General features: G+C 32.7%; 1 protein-coding gene across 1 annotated transcript in view; it reads left to right on the forward strand.

Annotated features, from left to right (window-relative positions):
- LOC129218460 (inhibitor of nuclear factor kappa-B kinase subunit alpha-like) overlaps window positions 1-23059 on the forward strand; it is a 57675-nt gene that overhangs the window by 21935 nt on the left and 12681 nt on the right. The window contains exons 6-10 of the mRNA XM_054852740.1: window positions 1945-2069; window positions 5747-5840; window positions 13973-14140; window positions 21010-21201; window positions 22744-22955. Of these exons, the coding sequence (XP_054708715.1) occupies window positions 1945-2069; window positions 5747-5840; window positions 13973-14140; window positions 21010-21201; window positions 22744-22955 (791 nt within the window). The remainder of the gene's footprint in view (window positions 1-1944; window positions 2070-5746; window positions 5841-13972; window positions 14141-21009; window positions 21202-22743; window positions 22956-23059) is intronic.

Genomic DNA, 23059 nt, shown 5'->3' on the forward strand with positions numbered 1-23059 from the left:
ATTCCAGGAAATTCATTTTGTACATCAAGTAGTAGTTTTGTAACCTGCTTTTAAGCCCCTTTCAGCAACTTAACACTAGAACGACTGACATTTTCTGTATACCTAGAAAGATTGAAGGGGCCAGTGTGGCCCCTACCCATTTTTGGAGTGAATTCTTTTAAAATTCTTCCTGAGGGAGTCCACATGCCTGATACACCTTCTTTCATGACTAAATAAAAACTTAGTACTTAATTATTTTTAGTTTTTCTCTCTATACTGGGCAAAAGGTTGAATTAGTTTTCCTTTCTAAGAGCAATGGCCACCGTTAGGATGGTAAACAGTCGGTACTGTTTATAGCATTTGGATATCCAACCAGTTGCATAAAGAGGAAGTTACAGGTTAAACTAGAGTGAATGGCATTTTTTTATGCTACAACAATTAGGAGAAAGGAAAAAAAATAAATTTTTTAACTGTCAAAATGCTTAGGGGCCACTGTGGCCCCTCCCATCTTTCTAGGTATAAGGATCAATATTAACAGTACTATGAGGCGAATGATTAAATGATTAAACAAGCATTCAAATAGTGTCATATAATGAAAAGTCAGAAAATTCCATTTAGTTCCGTTAGATATTATCCGAGTTATTAAACAACAAACTACGCGAGGGGCCACACAGGCCTAATGCCAGTCTTTCTAGTGTTAATATTATTGAAAGTTAAAAACCAAATTTTTCAAACAGCATCTCAAATTCTCATTTTGAGACAATGCTAAGTTGGAAATATTTATAAGTATTCTTTTTAATACCCTCAAGGAATGTATTGATTTTGTTATGTTTTATACTGCTTTAAAGTTTACTTTCTAGTGTGACTTAATTCAAGTCTGTTAGCACATTATTATTGATAAAATTACCTTGTGAGCAATGTTTTAAGTATTTTTCTTTTTCTTTCTTAAATTTAAAGCTTAAATTAAAAGTTTTTTTTTTTTTTTTCTAAAACCAAAGATTTTACTGCTTCATGAAATTAAATCAAAAGACATCTGAAGAATAATAAAAACCTAAACTAACTATTCATAGTCATGTGAGCTTTTTTTAATTTGAAGTGAAATGAAAGGTTTTTTTTTTTAAGAATGAAGTTTTCCAGAATGTGGTATGGTAGAGAGTACCTCGATATAGAAGGAGCAAAGCTTATTTTTAGCTGAGAGGTTGCATGCAAGACTCTGCCCCCCCCCCCCCCCCACCATTTCAAAAGAAAAAAAAAGATTTTACCTGAACTCATGGGCATTCTCGAATTTTCTTTAAGACTTTTAAAACTACCTGAAAGGCTGGGACTCCGAGGTTAACCTTCATTGTATGAAGTAAGCAAAAAGTACCAACAGCTTTTGTATTTTATTTATGGTGTAAAATCTTTTTTTTTTTAAATTATATTTTCTGCACAAATCAGTTGTCAATTAGCCTTGATCATCAAAAGTTGAATACTCTTTTCATTCTATCTGAAATAAATTCATTAAACAAGAATATTCTTGGTTTTTTAAGTTTGACTTGTTAATCTTGGTTAGTAAGTAATGTGCTGGAAAATGTATTTTCATTATTTTTTCATGATCTCAGGAATCTCATATTATTATGTCCAAGATAAATGAATTTTGTGTGTGTGTGTGTGTGTGTTTTAAAATAGTATAATAACAACAAACGCTCAAAAGCAATTGTTTAAATAAATTTAAAAAAATATCGCTGTATCTTGCTAAACTTGTTAACGAATTCAATCAATGTCAAAAGTGATTCAATACCATTTTTTTTATCAATATTATATACTTATTTTTTGAAGCTCCAAGTAAGTTTTTCAGTGCATTAAAATGCTTCAGAAGGAAATTGCTTTTAATCTGGGAAATATTTATGATTTATCAATGTGAACTGGTGTTGAATTCCAGATGAATGATGAAAATTTATGTTACGTCTTTTCTATATCTCATAGGCTCCTGAATTATTCATGTCTGAAAAATACTCCTGTACTGTGGATTTTTGGAGTCTGGGACTCTTAGCTCATGAAGTGATTACTGGCATTAGGCCTTTCTTGCCTGACAAGTCTCCTGCAGAATGGTTGGTTGATTTATTCTCTCTTCTCTCTGCCTCTTTTGTGTGTCTGTGACAAAAGTTCTTTTGATTTTTTTAGATAAAATCTTCTTCTTTTTTTCCCTTTACTATTCTCTTTCATTATTTAATGCAGTGGATATTTTCATTTATTTCTTCCCAGCACTTAATTAGAAAGGTTGCTCATGTGCAAATGAATTTTTATAGGTTTTAGTTCTTGAATTAGTTATAAGCATGATTTTGTATACATTCAAGAGGTTTGTGTCTCTTATTGCATTATTTGAAAAAGTGTTTCAAATTCTTGCATTTAAAGTCTTTGTAAAATAAACAATAAGGCCTAATGCTAATATTAGTATTATTATTGGTAACATTAATTTGGGTGTTCGGTATACTTTGATAATATATACAGATCCACATTCATCATACATTATTCCTTGGTCGCAATGGTTTTTTGTTGCTAAAATACTTGCTTGTTCTGCAAACAAAATTTACCGTTATCAAATTCATATAAGATGGTTTAAATGTTTTCACAGAAAGATAATAGTTAAATCACAATAAGTATTCAAATTAAAATGAAAGGTTGCATGTTCAGCGCATTAATGTTTTTAGGCACTTTTTCTTTAACACATTAATGTTATGCAAATGAACAAGGAGAGACAAAAAAAGGTAATGTATAAGTAGTGGCGTAGCTACACTTTCTGCCACCCAGGGCGGTTCCTCAATTTGCCACCTTTTTGATCAGAAATAGTTAGTATATTAAAGAGTCAAAAGTATTTTAATAAGATTTTAATAAAGAAGGAAAGAAACTTAAGCATTTCCCTTCTTATTTTTCTTGCAGAAGAGAAAAAAAAAGGAATTCATAGCCCCTCTGAAAAATTCCAAAATGTAAGTCAAAATTGAGAGTTTCAGGCAATTTTTTGCAATGCATATAGAAAAAAGAGGCTTGGAAAGCAAAATTAAAATTAGTTTTATGCTTTATTTGGTAACGCTAGAAGGTTGGAACTTCTCAAGGAATTTTTCTGAATTTGAAGTGTTATAAAGGCAATTTTAGGCTATCTTTGGATACGTGAAAATATCAGGGAAGGTTCAGAGGCCCTCTGTCCAGAAAGTTTTTCAACTAAATTAAAGAACACGTAAATGTAGGCTGTATCTAGTGGTATAAGGACCTTCCCTAACTCCAACAAAGACCCTCAGGAATTTGTTGGTATTGACGTTTTAAAAACTCAATATTAGGCTAAAAGATGAGATGTGAAGGGTTGGGTGGGCGTTATCCCTTGGAAATGTTTCGAGACTCAATGCCTGAAACTTCACTTTTGAGCAGTTTGGTGACGTTAAGAGATAGAGAGGTTCAGTTGCTCTTCCCAAAAAATGTGACATTTATTGAGTGTTTAACAACGCAATTTTAAGCCGTTTTCGGTGGGTGCCAATTCTCCGGGCTCAAACACAATTTTAAAGCTATCTTTGGCAACGTTAGACAGCAAAAAAGGGGGTGGGGTTGAAAATGGAGCCCCTCAAATCTCTGTTTTAGGCTATGTTTAGCCAAGTTAAGGGAGAAAGGGGTGGTAAGTAACTCTCCTCTGGAAAAATTTCAAATCAAAGTCCTCAAAATGCATTTTAAGCTTTGTGAGAGTAGGAAGGAGCGTAAATGTCGGGAAAATTTTCCTAATTTAAAGTTTTAGAAACGCAAATTTAGGGTCAATTTGGTTTCTCAGGGGGGATCCAAAAGGGAGTTATAACTCCCTTTTGGATCCGTGCTTGAGCGAATCACATTAATGTTGACAAACTCAGAAGTTGCCACCCAGGGTAAGAGTAGAGTCCCCCCCCCCCCCACATTCCCTCCTCTAGATCCGGTACTGCTATATTACCAAATTTGGATGATTCTCGTTTTCACTGATAGAGGCCGATAAGATCAGGTGGCCCTTTTTACATTCGATTAACTATACAAAAATCATTACTTGGTATGTAAATGTGAAAGGCTTTACCTAGACATTATTTTGCTGATTAGAAACCTATTTTTTAAATGAATGACTAAATGTGAAACTCATTGTTTAAAGGAATTTGTTGTTATAAAAAAGTAACGCAAGCAAGTATTTTTTGAGTTGTGAATAAGTGTTTTTATAAAATGAACATAAAATCCATTCTGTTTTAATGAACATTTCGTAATCAATTACCAATGAAAGCAATTGTTGAAATGCTATCCTGAAAATAAGCAAGAAATCGTCTACCATTTAAGACCTCCCTTCTTTTACTCTTGTTGTCACTTTCCTTTCAAAAAACAGTTTTTTTTTTTCTAAAAATAAGGTGATTTCCAGGGAACTTTCTGAAAATCAATTTGCAGCTTCATCATATAACGAAAAGCTTATGAAACTTATTGTTTCCATATTAAACTTGTTGTTGCAACAGTTAACAGTAAAAAAAAAAAAAAAAAAAAACATGGTACTCTCTTGGCTTTACACTGTCACCACCCTCGGTCTATAGCTTTACAGTAAGGAAGAGAAAAAAACAAACAACAGTACTAAGATGTCCTCACGAAAAACACATGGTTTGTATTAGAGTAATTTTATTATCACAGTTGTACCAAAACCTTACAATTCGAAGAACTTTTTTTTTGCCTCCAGTAATAGATCAAAAGCATGATTTCCTTATTGCGAAAACGCGTTGGATTTTTTCGCATCAAAAGTGTGAAATTGCCACACCCCCAAAAGTGCTGCCTGGGGCGGACCGCCCCCTCCGCCCCTCCCTAGCTACGCCAGTGTGTATAAGTTGCTGTTTGGTTTGACACCATTTTTGATATTATGATGTATAATATGAATTAAAAAATTTAAATAAAGAAAAATACAGTAAAACCCATCCTAACGGACACCTCTCAAATACAGAAACTTTTTAACCTGTCAGTAAGGCGTTAAGCGTAACCGAACCTCTTTCGTATGGACATCCTCAAATGCGGACACAGACTATTTTGGCAGTCATTTATGTTGATATATCCTTTTTTGAGGACAATTTATTTTAGAAAAAAAAAAACCTTTGTCTTAACAGACAAATAGCTGCTCTGGTGAGACATTTTCCAAAGATGTTAATATATAGATAGAAATAGATGTTAATATATAGCTATAAATAGATGTTAATATATATATATATATAGATTGTTTAGAGCAGCATGGATAACACAAAATTGAAACCTGTTGTCATCTGGAAAGCAGCGAAACTCCAGTGCTTTAATGTGTATTAATCGGTGCCCGCAGTGAATTAGTGTTTAGTGACGGTGGTGGTTGTATAGAGGTGGTCACTCATAGAAGTTTCAGTGTATATGATAGAAAAAAAGCAACAACTACAGTATGAGTACATAGCAATAAAACTGCAATTTGATTTTTAAAAAAGCAATCTCAAGGCCTTAAGAAAGAAACCCTCCAAAAACTTAAGTGCAAAGAAATTTCACTATTGGTGACTGAGGACTATTAACATTTTGAATTAAGCAGAGGATAAAAACTTATGTTTGGCAAAAATGTGATAGGGGTGTTCTTGAAAGATGGTATTTTGAGAGATACCAAGCTGAATTGTGTTCTGGGTATGATGAAAAATTTTAATTTTGTGTTGGTGAAATAACATATTGATGATGATGATCACTCCATGATGTGTACATTCGACTCTGTCTTAGTAATATTATTATTATTTTTTTATTCTAAAAGGATACCAATAATAAAAAAGAAGAGCTCTTCTCAAATTCGAGCATATTTGGATGAAGATAAGAATATTGTATTCTCCAATGAAATTTCTCTCTTGGCATCATATATCCAGGTATGAAATCCAGAATGAAATGATTAATTCTTGTTCTTTGATGAAATAGCCAAGCTGCCCAATATTACCGATAGAAATTTTTTTTTAAACTTTACCTGTCCTAGTAGTTTTGATTGGAATCACCAACTCTTCTATTGTCATTCTTATTGGGATAATCTTCCTGTGTGTGTGACACTATTTTTATGTAGAGTAAAAGATTTAGAATGCCAAAAAATCACATACAAGAGAAAATCGGGGTTTCCCACTGCAGTCACATTTTTTGCAAAATGTGAGAAAACTATCTGAATTACGAAAATGAAGCAAGCCATTTTCGCTTTTTTTCTCAAATAATAACAAGAAAAAATGATGCATGATCCCAGAGAGGAAACAAGCATGGTGATATTCAACAACCTTACTAGAAATCTTAGTTATAATGTTTAAATTATTTCTGTATATACTCGCAATATAATTATAATAACGTATATAATTCAAGAAAGTTAGCACGAAAAAAGAGAAGGTTTAAAAGTTCTGGGGTCAACTTATATGCAGGGCAGAATTTCCAAAAATGTTTCTAGAATAATTTTTGGAAAAAAAAAACACCAATTTTTTCCGTTTTTATTCCAATCCTTTTAAACAGATGTTAAAGAAGTAAATACTTACACATTCTGCTTTTATTTTACATGGTCTGACTGTGAAACAAAAGCTAAATAATTATAGTAAACTGCCGAATAAGCGAAAATCGCGGGAATTGCCATATTTCGGGAATTTTCCCCATGGTAGGGAATTAATGCTCATTTTTTTAAATTAATGTAATACGGCTACAGTGCAGAATTTTATTGATATTAATTCAAAATAAAAGCAACAAGCAACAAAAATTGTAACAGCGAAGTCAAACCCTTTACAGAAATCAGGATCACAGAAGTGAACACTTTTTGTGTAAAAGTATGAAAATTGGACGTTTTTCAACATAAGAATGTTTATTTCATTTAATTTCCTTCCTCTTTGTAACGTTTATGTTCAGAAATAGCGGCAAAATGTTTCCAATTTTTTCAGAAAGCGCGCAGGTCGACTTATATGCGGGTTTTCAATTCTCCCCCCCCCCCTCCCCCCATTTTCTTCCTAAAAGTAGGGGGTTGACTTACATGCGAGTATATACGACATTAAATTTAACAATAATCATCTTAATGGGCATTATCTCCCCCGTATGAACCTATTTTTGAACCCAGAGGACATGTACCGCTTTAAATATAAATTTGTGTGCTCTCAACAGTAAATACCATTCTAAATTTTTAATTTCAAATGTGAAAGAATTTTTTTAGTAACAATAGCTGCTGTACTTATTTCTTTCTATATGTCATAGCTGAATTTGGAATTTAGTTTTCAACTGGATTATGATACACAAAGATGCATTTAGAAAGATATGTTAGTATGTTCCAGAGCCTGCCTTAGTGCATACGGGGCCCGATTGGAGAATTCTGGTGGGGGCCTTGTACAGAATGAAGTGTGGTCGATTTTTCCAAGCGGGCAAGGATTCACAACTGCCACAATTATCAGTTTTCCTCAAATTTCTACATCACGTTTGGTTTTTACTTTTTTTTTCTTAAGAAATGAATGAAATAATGCCTACAAAAATAAGTGTGAGTTTTAAGAACGTAAGATAAGAAGCTCTGAGGTTCTTTATGCACAATCATAGGGGGCTGGTGCACAAAAAAAAGGGGGGGGGGGTATGGTGCGGCACCCCTGATTCTGATTTTTTTCTTTCTTTTTTTGTAAAATTGGACTATATTAAGAGATTTTAACACGACTGATAAAACGAATTCCAAAAAATGTGAAATATGGCCTCCAAAATTGGAACGGATGGCCATCGTCCACTTCCCTCTTCCATTTCTAAACTGAATTATTTTGAAACAGCAAGAGAAAAGTCCATTTAGTTAGAATTTTTACTTCTTATTTTCCTGAAATTAATCAATCCACCCAGTAAGAAATCATTTTTCTATAGATCATTATGATGATGAAAAGTGAGGAAGCAAGCCCTAAGGGTGAACTCTTAGAAGTGAGCAGACGGCTCCCCCCCCCCCCATACGAACCGCCTATGTGCACAGTTCATAGCTATGACGAAAAGTAAAATGCATCAAAATTTACCAGTTCAAAAAAAAAAAAAAAAGGAATTTTAGAATGTCTTTGGGATGTCAGAAGTAGTACAGAGTTGCAGCAAACGGGGGAGCTCTTCTTGGAAATTTTCCAAGTCTGAAGTTTAAAAAAGGTTTTGGTACAGAGATGAGGCTAGGTTGGGGGGGGGGGACATTAGAGGTCAGATAAACTGCCCATGGTCCCTGGAAGAGTCTTAAAAGCTCACGTCTAAAATTGCAAATTTGAACATTTTTTTGTAAAATTAAGGGAAAGGGTGAGAGGCAGAGGTTTTCTACCCACCCAATTATTTTTAAAATTTGAGATAAGTTCAGGATAATTTTGGTAACGATAAGAAAATGGGGGCTTCACTCAGAATTCTTTTCCGAACTTTTAGTCCCAGTTAGGTGTAATTTGATGAAGAAGGAGAAAAAAGGGAATTTGGTGATCTTCTGCTTAAAACTTTCAAAATCAGCCTCTAAGAAGCAATTTGGACTATCATCAGTGACGTTAGGGTATTTGGTGATTCTTCAAAAAAAATTCCATACTGATGTGTTAAAAATGCAGTTTTAGACCTTAATTGGTAACGACAGAGGAAAAGGGAGGAGATTCTCTCCGGATTTTTTTCCAAACTGAAATCAATTTTATGCTATCCATGGGAAGGAAGGGTACGAGGGTTTTCTCGTGGCAGTATTTTCTAAAAGGGAAATTTTAGGCTTTTGTGCTGATGCTAAAGAAAGGGGTTATTAATTAAAAAAAAGCGCTTAGAGATTTTCCCCCTGAAATTTTTTGAAATTCGAATCTTAAAAACACGACCTTCTAACCTTTGGAGACGTTAGGGAAGAAGCAGGGGAGGAGGGTTGTGAATCTTCCTTCCTTGGAAATGTTTTTAAATTGAAAACCTAATGATGTAGTTTTTGTCAGTTTTTTATGATAAAAATGAGGTAAGAGGGTGGGCATTCGAGTAGCTTCCCCCTATTTTTTTTTTTTTAAATTCAAGTGTTAAAAACACATTTTCGGTCACTTTAGAAAATATGTCAGGGTTTGGGGCTTTTTCCTAGAAATTTTTTGACATTGGAGATTTGAAAACCAAACTCCTGGCTATATGTAAACGTTAGGAGAGGAATGGAAGCTGTTGGTGTTCTTTAAAATTGTTGTGGAGTGTTTTTTTACGTGTATCAACCACGCAGTACTTGAGGTTCAATTATTTATTTATTTTTCGGAGTTGCACCTACGTTAGTGTCAATTGTATGTTAGAGAAATTATTGCTGTTGAGTTTTAGCATTGTCTATCAACACAAATAAAGAAAGTTAAAAAAAAAATAATAATAAAAATAAATATATAAATGAAATAGATAGCTTTGGAAATTGTCAAAATTTCGTGGTCTCGGGGGGGGGGGGGGGGGGCAACTCCCGCATTGTCCATATAATAGCAAGATCCTGGGATAGGGGCTCTTGACCGAGGCCTTCGAGATAGGAAGGCCATCCAACTAGCAAATGACGTCATCGTTTGTCGATCCACAATGATATTGGGAAGTGAGCACTTCGATTAATATTTTGGTTAAATAAAACTATTTGGTTTATTTATTATTGTCTTCTATTATTTTAGCAGCATTACAAGTTCTACTTTTTCATTTGAAAACATAAAAAGGAACCGATAATCATACATTAATAAATACACTGAGCTTAATTCATAGTATTTTACGTAAAAACATTTATAAGTCTTACAAAGTTTTCAAATAACTAAACACGATTTTATTTTACAATCATGTTAAAACAAAGTGATAAATAAACACAGTTTTATTTTTCATTAGAAATTGTTTTTTTTAACTAATCGCATTTTAACTACTCGTATATTGTATTGAAACATTAAGTCTTAAGAAGTATTCAAATAAATAAATGAACTTTCATTTTACAATTACATCAAAACAAAAAATAATATTACTATTGTATTTGAATAAGAATTAAATGAAATTTTAAAAAATAAATAAACATTTTTACTTAAGTAAACGGGAAACATGATTGCAATATGTTTCAAAGACATAACATCAAATTAAAGTACATAATTATTAATGTTAACTTAGCTGAGCAAATTTATGCTTTTAAAAAGACGTGAATGCTTGGGTGCCATCCCCCAAAGTAGACGGTGCCCTACCCCCTTCAATTATGAAAACTTCAACCCCCCCCCCCCCCCCAAAAAAAAAAAACATCTCCATCTCCCTTAAAATTTCAAGGGTACAGTTATTTATAACTATAGCCGTTGAAAAGCTATCATTACTATAAGACTATAATTCCAATCCCCCCCCCCCTTCGGTGGGCACTCTCGAAAAATTACACAGGAATTCAACTTGAAAAACGTTAATTAAAGAATGAATAATGCAACATCATGAATACTGTATGTTGTACATCAAAAAAATGTATTCAATATCTAAACAGCCTTTTTTTTGGAATTCGGCTACTTTTCCATTTTTGGCTTTTTCTGCTGCTAATGATTCTTGTGTGTGGGGGGGGGGGGGCTTTAATAGTTCATCATTTTAAGCTTTTGAAAAATTATTTTAAAAAGCATTAATTGATGTCAAAGTAACCTTTTTCAAAAAACTTTTCATAGAATGACCATTTTAGCAACTTTCTTTAATACTTAAAACCTCATATATGTTAAATTTAGATCAACATTTTGCTGAGTATGCTCTTTTAGGAAATAAATGTGACAGTTTTGTGACAGGGGGAAGGGAGGGGATAACAAGAAGTGTGACATCACGCGTTGTTTATAACAATATGCTCATGTTGAACAGCGTTACATGTAACAAGGAGGAGGGGGGGGGGGGTTTGTTTAAAAGTTTGCAACATACTTTATAGACAGCCCCTTAATTCAATTTATGTTACAGTTTCAGAGTTCCTGAAAGCTTATTGACAGAAAACCCAAGGAGTTCAAAAAATATGTAGTTCAAGACATTTTGCCCTTTTTAAGCATAAACAAACAAGCATAGAGCATTTGGCAAAAACACTTTGTGTATCCACTGCTCAAAATTAATCTTTCGCAAGCCCAGAAATTATGAATTTCGTTAACTTAACCACAATGTGTGCATAAATATCATAAAACTTAAAGACAACAGTGAAAAAAAAACATATATATATTTTTTAATTTACGCACAGAACCAGCTTGTTTGAATAACATTGCAGGGGCGTAGTTGGGGGGAAATGTTTGAGTATCGAACCCACGACCTCCGGCGTTCAAATTTAATCTTCTATCTCAGAACTACGGAAGCCCATCAAGGAATTTTTTTTGATCAAAATAACACATGCTAGCGTATGAAAGAATTTAATCGAAACCGAAAATATAAGATTAGTTCAGTTAAAAGCCTTTTCAATAAACTTGTTTACATATTAACTGAATATCAACACCAAGTTACGTTGCTTCTGATAGCAACAAGTATATTTGAAGAAAATTTTGACATATGTATATTGTCAGCTTGGAAAATCCATTTCGATTAAATGCGTGTACAAACTTGAAAAAAATAAAGAAATAAAAAGTTGCAAGTTAACCGTTTCAAATATTAAAGCAGTATACTGAAATTACAAATTACAGACAAAGATATCAGAAAGGAAACTGACAATTGTTCGTGTAATGGAGGAAAACTTAAGTAATCTTAACTGCATAAAATGTAAATTTGTTTATCTGAGAAAAGTACTTACCTCCGAACTTTAAAATTTATTCCATGAGGCGCCCAGCTTTTTTCTTCACATGCAGGTTGTTCGGAAGCGGAAATCGCTGACTCATTTTCACTCAGCAGACACTTAAAACTTGTACTATATATATATTTTTTAATTGCCTCTACATTCCGGTACGTGGAAAGGAAGAGATAAATCAAACAGAATTGTATTCAAAAATGTGCATCCGAAGTTACATATTTCCTATTTCATCTATATCAACCAGAGCAAGCAACACTACTGGTTACACTGGTAAACTGCACTACTTTCAAAGTTTCGCGCCAAGTTCATAGATCGACGACTGGTGGCGTAACGAAGCGGGGGGGGGGGAGGGGAGATGTCTGGCCTGTTATCACGTGGGTCTCGTCTTGACCCGGATGTTATTGGTCATCGTATTAATTGCTGATAATCATAAAAAATTTGCACATTGATTCCATACTACCTAGTTCCTTTCTTTTTTTGGCTGGGAATTATAGGGTACAGTGGGTACGGCGCGATCTTGGATATTGATTTAAAAATTTTCAACTGGCTATATGCGTTTTAATTTTTTATTCCAGAAATTTATTTGAGACTAATTATTCTGGAAATATATTTTGCTAACTTTATTAGGGTTGCTAAAAGCTTCAGGAAATTCTCTTTACTCTCTTAACCGAACTGAAAATAGCTCCATACTCCCAGATTAAACACCAGTTAAGCATATATCAGTTTAGTTGATTTGAACTTTATTTCATTCTTTTTTCCTTATTTATTTTCGTTAGGAAAAAAAGGTTTTTTAGAGCAAGGCCCCTGCTCCCGCGGGGCCCAATTGGTTCCTTTTGCTCTAATTAGCTTAAGGACGGCACTAGTATGTTCTTTAACCTTCTACAGTTTAGTGTTTTGCTAAAGCCTTTTTTTTTTTCAGTTTTAGCCTTTTTGCCAAAACGCTTTTAAACTCAGCTTAAGCCCTGGAAAAATTGAAATATCTTTGAAGAGAAGTATAAAACTAAAGATGCAACTATGATTGAACTGAAAATAATGAAATACTTTATAGAAAAACTAAAATAAAAAGTATTTGGTGAAAGTACTACAATAAACTCCTGATTATCCACGGAATAGGGTGGCACAATAGCCACGGATAAACGAAAATTGCAGAAAATCTGAATAATAAGTAAAAAATGATACTTAGTGTATACAGTGGCTAAAAAACATTAATAACACTCACACATACATTTGAATTATAACTAAAAACATTGCTACATTGCATCTACTAACATTGAACATAAACAAGCTGATCACATGACTGCCTTTTACGCAAATTTAATGATAATAGTGCCTTGGAGTAAGCAAAGAAACACTTTAAATATTTTTGCCCCAAGTTTGTTGCGAACAGAAGCAAAGAAACATTTTATACAGATTAAGTTTCCCAATATTGGACATTTTAATGTGATTCAATGCTTAACTCTCTAATATCACCAATAGTGGCCAAAATGAAAGCAAATTAAAAAAGAAAGCTAAATTTTTTGTCGTCAAGTTGGCAAGAAATCTTAGCGACCAAAAGCTTGGCAATATGTTGCCAAATTATAACACCACTTGAGTTTGCATTGATATTAAACTATGATTTACCCCCAAAAAGGCATAAAAGACCCCCTTAGGAACATCGGAATGCAACCAAAAGGCGAGATGCACAACTAGACCCCACTAGGAGTCTACGTATCAAATTTCAACTTTCTAGGACATGCTGTTTTTGAGTTGTGCAAGACACATACACATATATGTACAGACAGACGTCATGAGAAAACTTGTAATTCAAGAATCGTCAAAATGGATACTTCGAGTGCCTATATGTTCTTAGACATATATCCACATGTGGTCAGGTTGAAAAAAAAACACGACATTCATTCAGGGGCGAGCAAAATGGAAACTGAGGCCTATTTTTGGGTCGAAACTTTTTGGTGAATACAATACTTCCTTTACTTCATAAAAGGAAGTAAAAATATGTGTAAAATTTAAAAACGAACAGAATCATAATTTTTTAAAAAATAAATGTCGAAAAATCTGTGCGGATAATCCAACAGCTGATAATCTGCAGTTTACTGTAACTCTAACAAATATTATTTTTGAGAAATTAGAATAGTGGGTTCACTGTTCCAATTTTCTGCTTGTATATCTTCTCTAGTAAATTTTGAGGAAATAATTTGAATTAGAACAAATATTTGGGATTTGTTTCCTTGATAATCATTTTCAAGAGGTTTAGTTAAATTGTATAATGTTCATGAAATTTCTTTGTACTTGAATTTATATGAAAATTCTTTGTCAAGGAGGGAGATTTATTTGTGTGACATATTTTATTTTGATCGTTTGCTCTATTGCAGTGTATTGAAAGGAGATATTGAGCGCTGGCTTCAGATCATGCTGGAGTGGGATCCAAGAAAGAGGGGAAAGTGCAGAGACATGACAACATTTGAGTTTTTGGAACAAATTCTCAACAAAAAGGTATTATTTCTTTAGACTATGGATCATCATATCACTCTTTGTGATTTCTATTGAATTCTTTGAAGCTACCAAAACATTTGGGTTTTTTTTTTTTTTTTTTTTTTTTTACGGCTGAAAGCAAATTTAGTTAGAAACTGGCTGGATAAGGGGGTTAAGTTCATAATTTTACTATCATTATTATGAGGGTTTTCATCCTTAGCAGTAATGATAGAGCAATATTCCATATTGGTACAAATTGCACTCAGCATCTGTTTATAAAAAATGTATTAAAAATCACAGGGTATAATTATTATTTTATGCTCTTAACTAAACCATTTTATATCATGTTATCCAGATAATTCAAATTTGAATGAAACTCTCCATTTTCTTTACTTTTAAAAAGTAATACTCATTTTATGGTATGAGGTGTGTCATGTTTTTAAATTTCACAATTAAAGTTTTCAGAAATAAATGGTTGATTGATAACCATAATAATTTCAGCTGAAGTTCTTAAAGACTGAATTTTAAAGTAAATCAAAAATCAGACCCCAAAGAGTTCCTTATTTTCCTACTTTTTCCTACTTTTTGAAGCCCACTCCTTTTTTTCCTACTTTTTCCTTTTTTTTCCTATTTTTTCTTTTTTTTTTAGTATAGCACTTCTAATTGTGCATTGATTCTTATATTTCCTATGCCTCACCGATAATTTTCTGCATGTTTCTTTTTCAAAGAGAAAAAGGAAAGGAGCAGATAGTGAGCATATCATTGACTGAATAGTAATTTCTGGGAGAAACACAGCGCCATTAGCGTGTTTAAAAGTTGAATTTTCGGAAGTGTGACTTTTTTGCCAAAGCAACATTTACGGTCGACTTTTCTCTTTATTGCGTCGATTTTTGTCCTACTGTTTTAACAAAACAGTTAAGAAATAGATAATGACACATTGTGTTATGTTATGTTATATATTATCTACCCGTTAATTAGAATGAAGTTTTAATTCCATTAAACGGCGGACTGTTCAAAACGTGCGGGAAAAGCCATTACAGTAAAATGAAGCTTGTTTTAAACAAAAAGACAATGTAAAACCTTAAAAGAAACGTAAGGAAGCAAAAAACAAAAAACAAGTACAAATTTTATCGGCGTTAGTACAGAATAAAAGCAACAGATAACAAAATTTTGCAACAACTAATCACTTTAAAAAAATTGCGGAAACTAACTTCTTTCATTCATAAATGTGAAAAAAGTCCTTCTAGAAAGGTTCCTTCCAGAGCCTAAACATGATTATGAAAATTAATTTCTTCTCCTCGCAAAGAGTGTTTAATAAAAAAAAAAAAGAAAGAAAGAAAGAAATGGGCAGAACGTACCCGAAAAAATTCGAAAATTGATTTTAATGCTTGATTCCACCACTTTAATGCTTTAAAAATACTGTTAGTTTATTTCAGTTTTAAATGGGGTTGTTTCCTTCAGTCAAAAGTACTACTTTTAGCCACTGAAGTTGATAGAATGAGCAACCAAAAAAAAAATAATAATAACGTAGACCCAGAAAACACTTTCATTTTCCCCAAGTTTTTTTAAAATTAATTTTTTAAAAAGTCTGATTTTTCAAACAAGGCGTGGTCTTTATGACGTCACAAATGATGCACTTTGCCGCGTATTTCACTGGAGCGCTAAACATTTAGGCTTACTGCCTACCGCGTTTCCAGGTTACGATAATGGGGTCGTTTCCAAAATTTTAAAAGTATTTTTTTGTAAAAGAGCATGCTTAAAATCATAGGATCTGACCGTTTTTAAATAAGCTGTTTAAGTTTAATATTTTTAAAAAATTACTTAAATTGGTGCTCTTTCATTGTTTACATTTCTTGCCGATGACATCACAAATGATGAAATGCCATTCCGTGTTGCCATTCACACAGCAAAATGTTTAATTCGCATCTTTACTCACATGTATTGGCAACGATATGGTTGATAGCAAGTGTAGAGCTCAATTTTTATTTGCTTCTTGATTATCATAACTTGGAAATGCGGTACAAAGCTGTGCCAAAGAGCATCATTTGTGACATCATCAAGATCACGCCTTGTTTGAAAAAACGGACATTTTAAAAATTTAATTAAAAAATAACTGTGGGGGAAAATGAAAGCATTTTCTGGGTCTCTGTTATTATTATTTTTTGCTTATTCTATCAATTTCAGTGACTAAAAGTACTACCTTTCACTGAAGGAAACAACCCCATTCAGAAGTGACTTAAATATTGCGCTCTATGCTTGCTATCAACTATATCGTTGCCATTACATATTTGTAAAGAAGGGAATTAAATATTGCTCTCTGCGTTTATGGCAGCAGTGAATGGCAGTTCATCATTTCTGATGTCAAGCGCAGAAGCATAAAAATGAAATTCAGTCAGCGCACCGCTTTAAATATTTTTATTTTAAATAGTAAACTTTGTCAAATTATTTTTTAAATGGTCAAGTCCTATGTTTTGAAGCATGCTCTTTCAGAAAAAAATACTTTTAAAATTTCGGAAACGACTCCATTGTTAGAAGATTCTTTTTGCACCCTAGTGTCTTTAACTTCCTTGATTTTGATTTAGACCGGATTGAATAGTTTTTCATTTTTTGGATCATTTTCTGTTATTAAACAGTGTTTATATTTTTGTAACTAGTGTCGTCTAATAAATTCAAAATTTTTCGGTGTCACACAGACATGTGATATGTTTCTGAATGTTTACTTTTCTAGGAGAGAAATGCCGATTTTCTTTATTTTTCAACTTAATCAATTTTTTCTCTTTTTAAAAATATTTTTTTCACCTTTTTTTAATACTATTATATCGTTGAAAGTGCCTCCCCACCCCACCCATGCTTTAAATTTTTATTTTAACGAAATGTACTTAAATTAATTTTTATTTATTTAAATTAATTTTAAGGTATTCATCATTAATTTTCATTTATTTTAAAACTTTGTGTGCTTATTTGGGCAAAATTTTTCCAAATTCTAGAAGTTTCTTTGGCACCTGTTTTGTTTGGTGCAACATAGTCTATTTAGGCTCTTATGTATATAAATATATAGACTAAAAATTTATTTGAATTTTGAAATCTGGAATTCCAATTTTTTTTTGCAATCACGAAACCACGAGTGTGTGTGTTTGTGTCTGTGTGCAGGCATGAGTGTCTGTGTATGTGTGCAGGTGTGTGTACGTATGCGTGTGTGTAGGATATGGACGCAACTTGGAGGCTTTACTCACTATAGGAGCAAAATCGGGAGGGGGCGGTTGACGGTGGTACTGCAGAGGGAGGCGGTGGGAAAATAAAATCATAGGAATTCAAAATAGTCAAATGAGAACAATAACCAACGTGATTGCTCAAAAAATCAATACAAACCGAACCAAATTATTTTCTTCATTTATATATTTACTAGCTGCGTGCCCGGCGTTGCACGGGCTACCTAAAAAATGTAAGAGCAGTCCAGTTGATGCTTTTGTAGTACACTGACACTAGTTTCTAACGCGTTAAGGAATAAATAAATGCGCGTAAAGCAAGATTTGCAAAACACCAGTAAAACATATTTTTGCCAAAACACCTCATCAACGTTAATAATCGTTATCAATGATACAAGTTATGAGTACATTTTCAGTCAGCACAAAAGGGGAAAATATATGCATTATCAACTATAATCTTTACTCACATTAAACTGAATTACATCTGATAGACTATATCGGAAATATTTATGCACAATAACAATCCGCTTTTTACATAAAATAGTCTACTACCCGGCGTTGCCCGGGTGTTTATTAATGCAACATACCACTCAGATAAATATTTGGATGGATTCTATCCACATGGTCGTACAAGAATTACATCAATCCGTTTTCCAGGTACAAACCCTCAAAGAACTCAAATAACTTGTAAATCACTCATTTACTTTACGACGTGCACGGTCCTCCTCGAAAATGAAAGTTATGTCATGTGACGCGTATTTAACAATCAGGCTTGAACCAAAAAAAAAAGTCACTGAAATTTTGCGGCAGATTGCGGAAAACCCCAAAAAGTAAACATTTTAAATCCCCTGATTACAGGAAAAGCCTCAAAATAAAAACAAGAATTTTACCTGTTCATATTCGAGAAAAAAAATGGCAACAGATCTTTCATCTCAATGATTTTCTTCACCCGCTATACATTTTAATAAAAGCATTGTTATGGAAAGTTGAGATGAAGCACTGAATAATAATTTGAATGGAGGAAAGCCTTCGAAAAATAGGGATTTGATTTTGAAATCTAAGAGTCATAATTAATAGTTTTTAATTGATATCTCCGCTAATTATTATCGGAGGATTATGTTAAATAGCCAAACATGAAGACGGGAAGATGACGAATCCATCGATACCTGGTTCGATGGTCAGTTCACTGTCGTTCGGGAGAAGAAGCTTGGACATAGATAGATAGATAGATAGATACTCAGATTTTATATGTATAAGATATTACAAGGGCTGTAAAAAAAGTATCTGATCTTATTTTTTATTTTGTGTGAAAACCTGACCGACATGAATCAAACATACTTGCATGAGCCAACTTTAAACCTTTTCGGGCATGCTAAAGACCTGCTTGCCACTCATGAAAAACTAAATAATATGCAAAAACCAGGTTAATAAATATTCAAATGTATTTGTATATTTAACTTAAAAGTTTAATAGAAAAATACATTTCCATTTTTCTTAACCTAGTTTCTGTATGTTATTAAGGTGTTACATGATAAATATCTGTTCTCCTGCCAATAAAATTTATCTAAAATTTGACTGCTTCCCCTTGACGCATGTGTGTGTAATCATATCTGTTGTATTTGTATATTATCTTAAATATTATTTGTATATTATGTTGTTAACTTTATCTTTTCTTCTGGAAATGAAATTTACATTTAAATTTGGTTCCTCTTGGCGTGTGCAATCATATCTTTTCCTATTTTTCCTACTTTTTAAAGTGGTTTTTTTCCTACTTTTCCTACTTTTTTGATTTTTGATTCCTTATTTCCTACTTTTTTCCCCGAAAAACCACTTCGGGGTCTGAAAAATTGATCAGTAACCATGCAGGAGTTATGAAAGTGCAATAAATTCTAAGATTCCCCTCCCCCTTTGCCAAAGGCACTAGACATCACACTTACAACAGTGTCCTAGTACCATAAATGTAGGGTAATATTGTCATGCAAAAGAAAAAACTTGATTTATTTTGATTGAAAACATTCTTGGAAATCAAAATATTGTGTGTAAATACAGTAAACTCCTGATTATCCACTGGCAGCTTTTCCGTAGCGCAAATTATCTGCAACCTTTCACTTAAAAAAGAAAGCGCTTTCCAGCAAGGATTAACAATGCATACTTTTCAACTTAACAAGTGCAAAATGTATTTTTAGACATTCGTACTTCTTTCTTCCGTTCTCTTAAAATGACATCAAGCCTTCCATAGTCCCCAAAACCTGGTTAGTTTAACCTAAATTTAACATCTAGCACTACTTAATGCGTTATATCTACACTGCTTCTAATTTTTAGACCTATCCCACTTACTGAATTTTAGATCTGCACTACTTTAGTGCATAAACGAGGGATTGGACCAGTCTTCAAAAAATTCTCTACCCCTCCCTTGTGCTTTTTTGGTGTAACCTGGTTTCATCAGTTGGCACTATTTGCTCGCGTATGTTTGTACAATTCTTTATTAGCTTTTACATGCATTTTTTTACACACACTGTTATTGTTTTAGCTATAGTTAAAATGTATACAATTGTTATCAATATGTTAAAGCTATTGCATACAATAGCATCCTTTTTACCTAGTTTCTAGATTATCCTCAAATTTGCTTATTCACAGTTACCGTGCCACCCTATTCTGCGGATAGTTAAGAGTTTACTATACTTGAAAAGAATCATTTTAAGAACTCTACTAAGCTGTAATAAAGGCTACTTTCATTGCAAAAGGCAGAAGTATAAGGTCATAAACCCTCTCCCTCAAGGAAAAACTAGTTCTGTATCGTGCCAAATTATCTATCTTAGCACTGTATCATGCAAAACAAGAGCATTTATGTAAATTCCACTGTGTAACACAATTTTTCTAACATTGCCTACATTGAGTTATTTATTCAATTGTAAACAAAATTGTTGTATGATATGGGTGTCTAACACGTCAGGTTTATTAGTTATGCCTCTATATAGTTTTCTTGCACTCAATTCTAAGGTTATTGAACAATCCTAAAGCTGAGACTGCTGAAGTCAGTGCAAAAGTAGTTACAAAACATGAAATAATGGGGTGAAACAATACTTTAAATGTACGTATCAACTCAATAAAGGAAAATTTCATTTTCTTTCATGAAGTGTAGCTGATTTTTCTGTTCAATGCTTAAAACTGTGCCATTTTTGTCCACTATATACATTTTAAGTATTTGGAATCTTTTTTTAAAATTAAAATTTGAAATACAGGCAAATAAACTTGTTTAGATTTGATTTGAAATTTTCATCCTGTATTCATTTATAGCAATTGAATTCTTCATATCTTTAAAATGGTACCTGTAACAAGAATTTAGTTTACGTATTTGGCTCTTAACAGGCCAAATTTAACATGAAACAGCTATATAACTCAATGTTATGAAACAAAAACTAAAATTTGTCAGTGTTCTCTGAGATATCTGTTATTCTTGATTGAGTTACAGAAGTTTGATGGCCATCAGTAAAAATTTCTCTCTACACCTCTGATGTTGATTACCACCACCTATTTTATCTCTGAAGTTTAAAAAAACTTGTTTGGATTTGTTTGCTCTTTATAAAAAAGGGAAAAAAACTCGTAAGAATGTATAAATTAATATTCTGTGAAAGAGTAAAAATGTTGAATTTCTGAAGGTTTTTTCCCCCCCTTTATTCTTAGTGTATGCAAGTATTCTGTGTGGACACATTTAGCCTTCTGAGTGTATGCATAGATGAACTAAATTCAGTGGAGGATCTGCAAAGGCACTTGGAACTCCTGTCTGGAATCCCAGTGAATCGACAGGAGATCATTTTGCCCCATGGATGTGCCATGACTCATGAAGAAGGAATCAAGCAATTCCACACAAATTCGGTAAACTCTCAGTTACTCAGTTTCAAAGCATGTTTTAATACTTTGAAGTAAAAGTAGACTTCGAAGTCTATGTCCGAGCGTCACTCGGTTTGCCGTTTTTGGTGAAGTTAACTAAGCCCGAGATTCTCTCGAGGTCAAATTTTTACTCTCTAAGCTATAAAAAATTGAGTTATATACGTTTCTAACCTTTTTAGATACTATCTACGAACCTTTTACTTTAAAAATTATGTATGTAGATGGGAGCACCAAGCAGAAATAACTTCATTAAACGTGATAGAATTGGGGTTTAAATTCCAGTTTGTGCTTTGAAATGTACCATAAAAAAACAGATTTTTTTAAATGTTGTTTATTTACCAAAAAAAAAAAAAAAATCTTTTCAGATATTTGTTCAAGATTTAGGTAAGTTTTTAATTTAATCAATGTAAACTTTTATGATTAAAAATGATGTTTTCCTGTTCGGAACTTTTTTTTAGTTTCAAAACATGCTTTTTTCGATAATTCCTTACTAAAAATTGATTCGTATTAAACCATGCCAGCTAAAAGACTGCACATGAACACTTGAAACTACACGTTTTTTTAAATTTTTACTACACTTATCTGTTAAAAAAAGGTTGACAGCCCTGCTTTTATGTGCCAAAATATCATAGACTACAGAGCAATCTACTTCCTCTTTGAGAGCTTTTGTTTTTGAATCAAAAATTGTGAACTGTTTAGTAAAAATGAGTTTAACACAAACTCATTTGAATATATTTCTTGTTACTTCAAAAGTGAAAATCTTCACTTTGCTTGGAGAATATCATCATATCAATCAGTATGCTTCATAATGAAGAGATTCATCAACATAGTATATGCTGATCATTCTCCACTGCATAGTAGAGGTCAATCTTGCGATGAATCACAGTGAAAATTTAATTATTATTAATTAGTTATTAATAATTTATTATTATTATTGTACTTTTTTTTTAAATGAAAAGCAAAAAAAAAAAACATGTTTTTTAAAAGGGAAAAAAACAGTAAATGAATTCATATTGAATGACTTATAGCAAGGTTGCCTACTGCTCCATAGCTTGCAGAGCAGCTTTGTGCATATTGGAAAAATCTGCAAGGCTGATTAGCTGCTCTGCAAATGTGCATTAATTGAAAAAAAGTAATATGTGTTGTAAATTTAGTGTGTAATCCCTTAATTCTACAGCAATTATGCATTATTTTATTAATCTGTTATAATGTTGAAAATTTTATGCAATTCTTTTATTCTTGTTTTTAATAATTTTATAAATTGGATTTAAAATAAAACTTGATTTTAATTCAAAATTAAAATAATAATGCAGCTATTCATTTCATTTTTGCAATCAGTTTTACATTTATTATAGGCATGTCCAAAATTGTTATCATTAATGAGAAAAGTGATTATACTGTGATTATATATAAGTTATCTATCACCAAGTCCTTAAATTTCTTGAATGCTCCATAGCTTTGACGTTTGAAAAAATAAATGTGACTATGCATTCTGACAGTATTTTGATCCTCTATTTCATTCCGCAGTCAGAAAAGGAGACGATATTCTTTCTTTTTGGAGGAAACGATTCTGTTCCCAGCATGGTTAACTTTCCTCCTCCACTGGAACATGTCATGAGAACACCTTACATCAAAATGAGTTACTTGGAGCAACGAAAGCTCTGGCCACCCTGCATCCATTTCGTCCATCAGCAGTGCGCCCTTTTCAATTATCTGGTGCAAGCGTTTAAAGTCAACCTGTAAGTAGGTGTGTACACACTGTATCTAGCTTGAGCACTCTGTATTATCTATGCATTATTAAATGTCTTGAAATCCTCACTTTTTCATACTCATGTGGAAAATA

This window comes from Uloborus diversus, chromosome 1, assembly GCF_026930045.1.
Source record: "Uloborus diversus isolate 005 chromosome 1, Udiv.v.3.1, whole genome shotgun sequence".
Taxonomy (NCBI): domain Eukaryota; kingdom Metazoa; phylum Arthropoda; class Arachnida; order Araneae; family Uloboridae; genus Uloborus; species Uloborus diversus.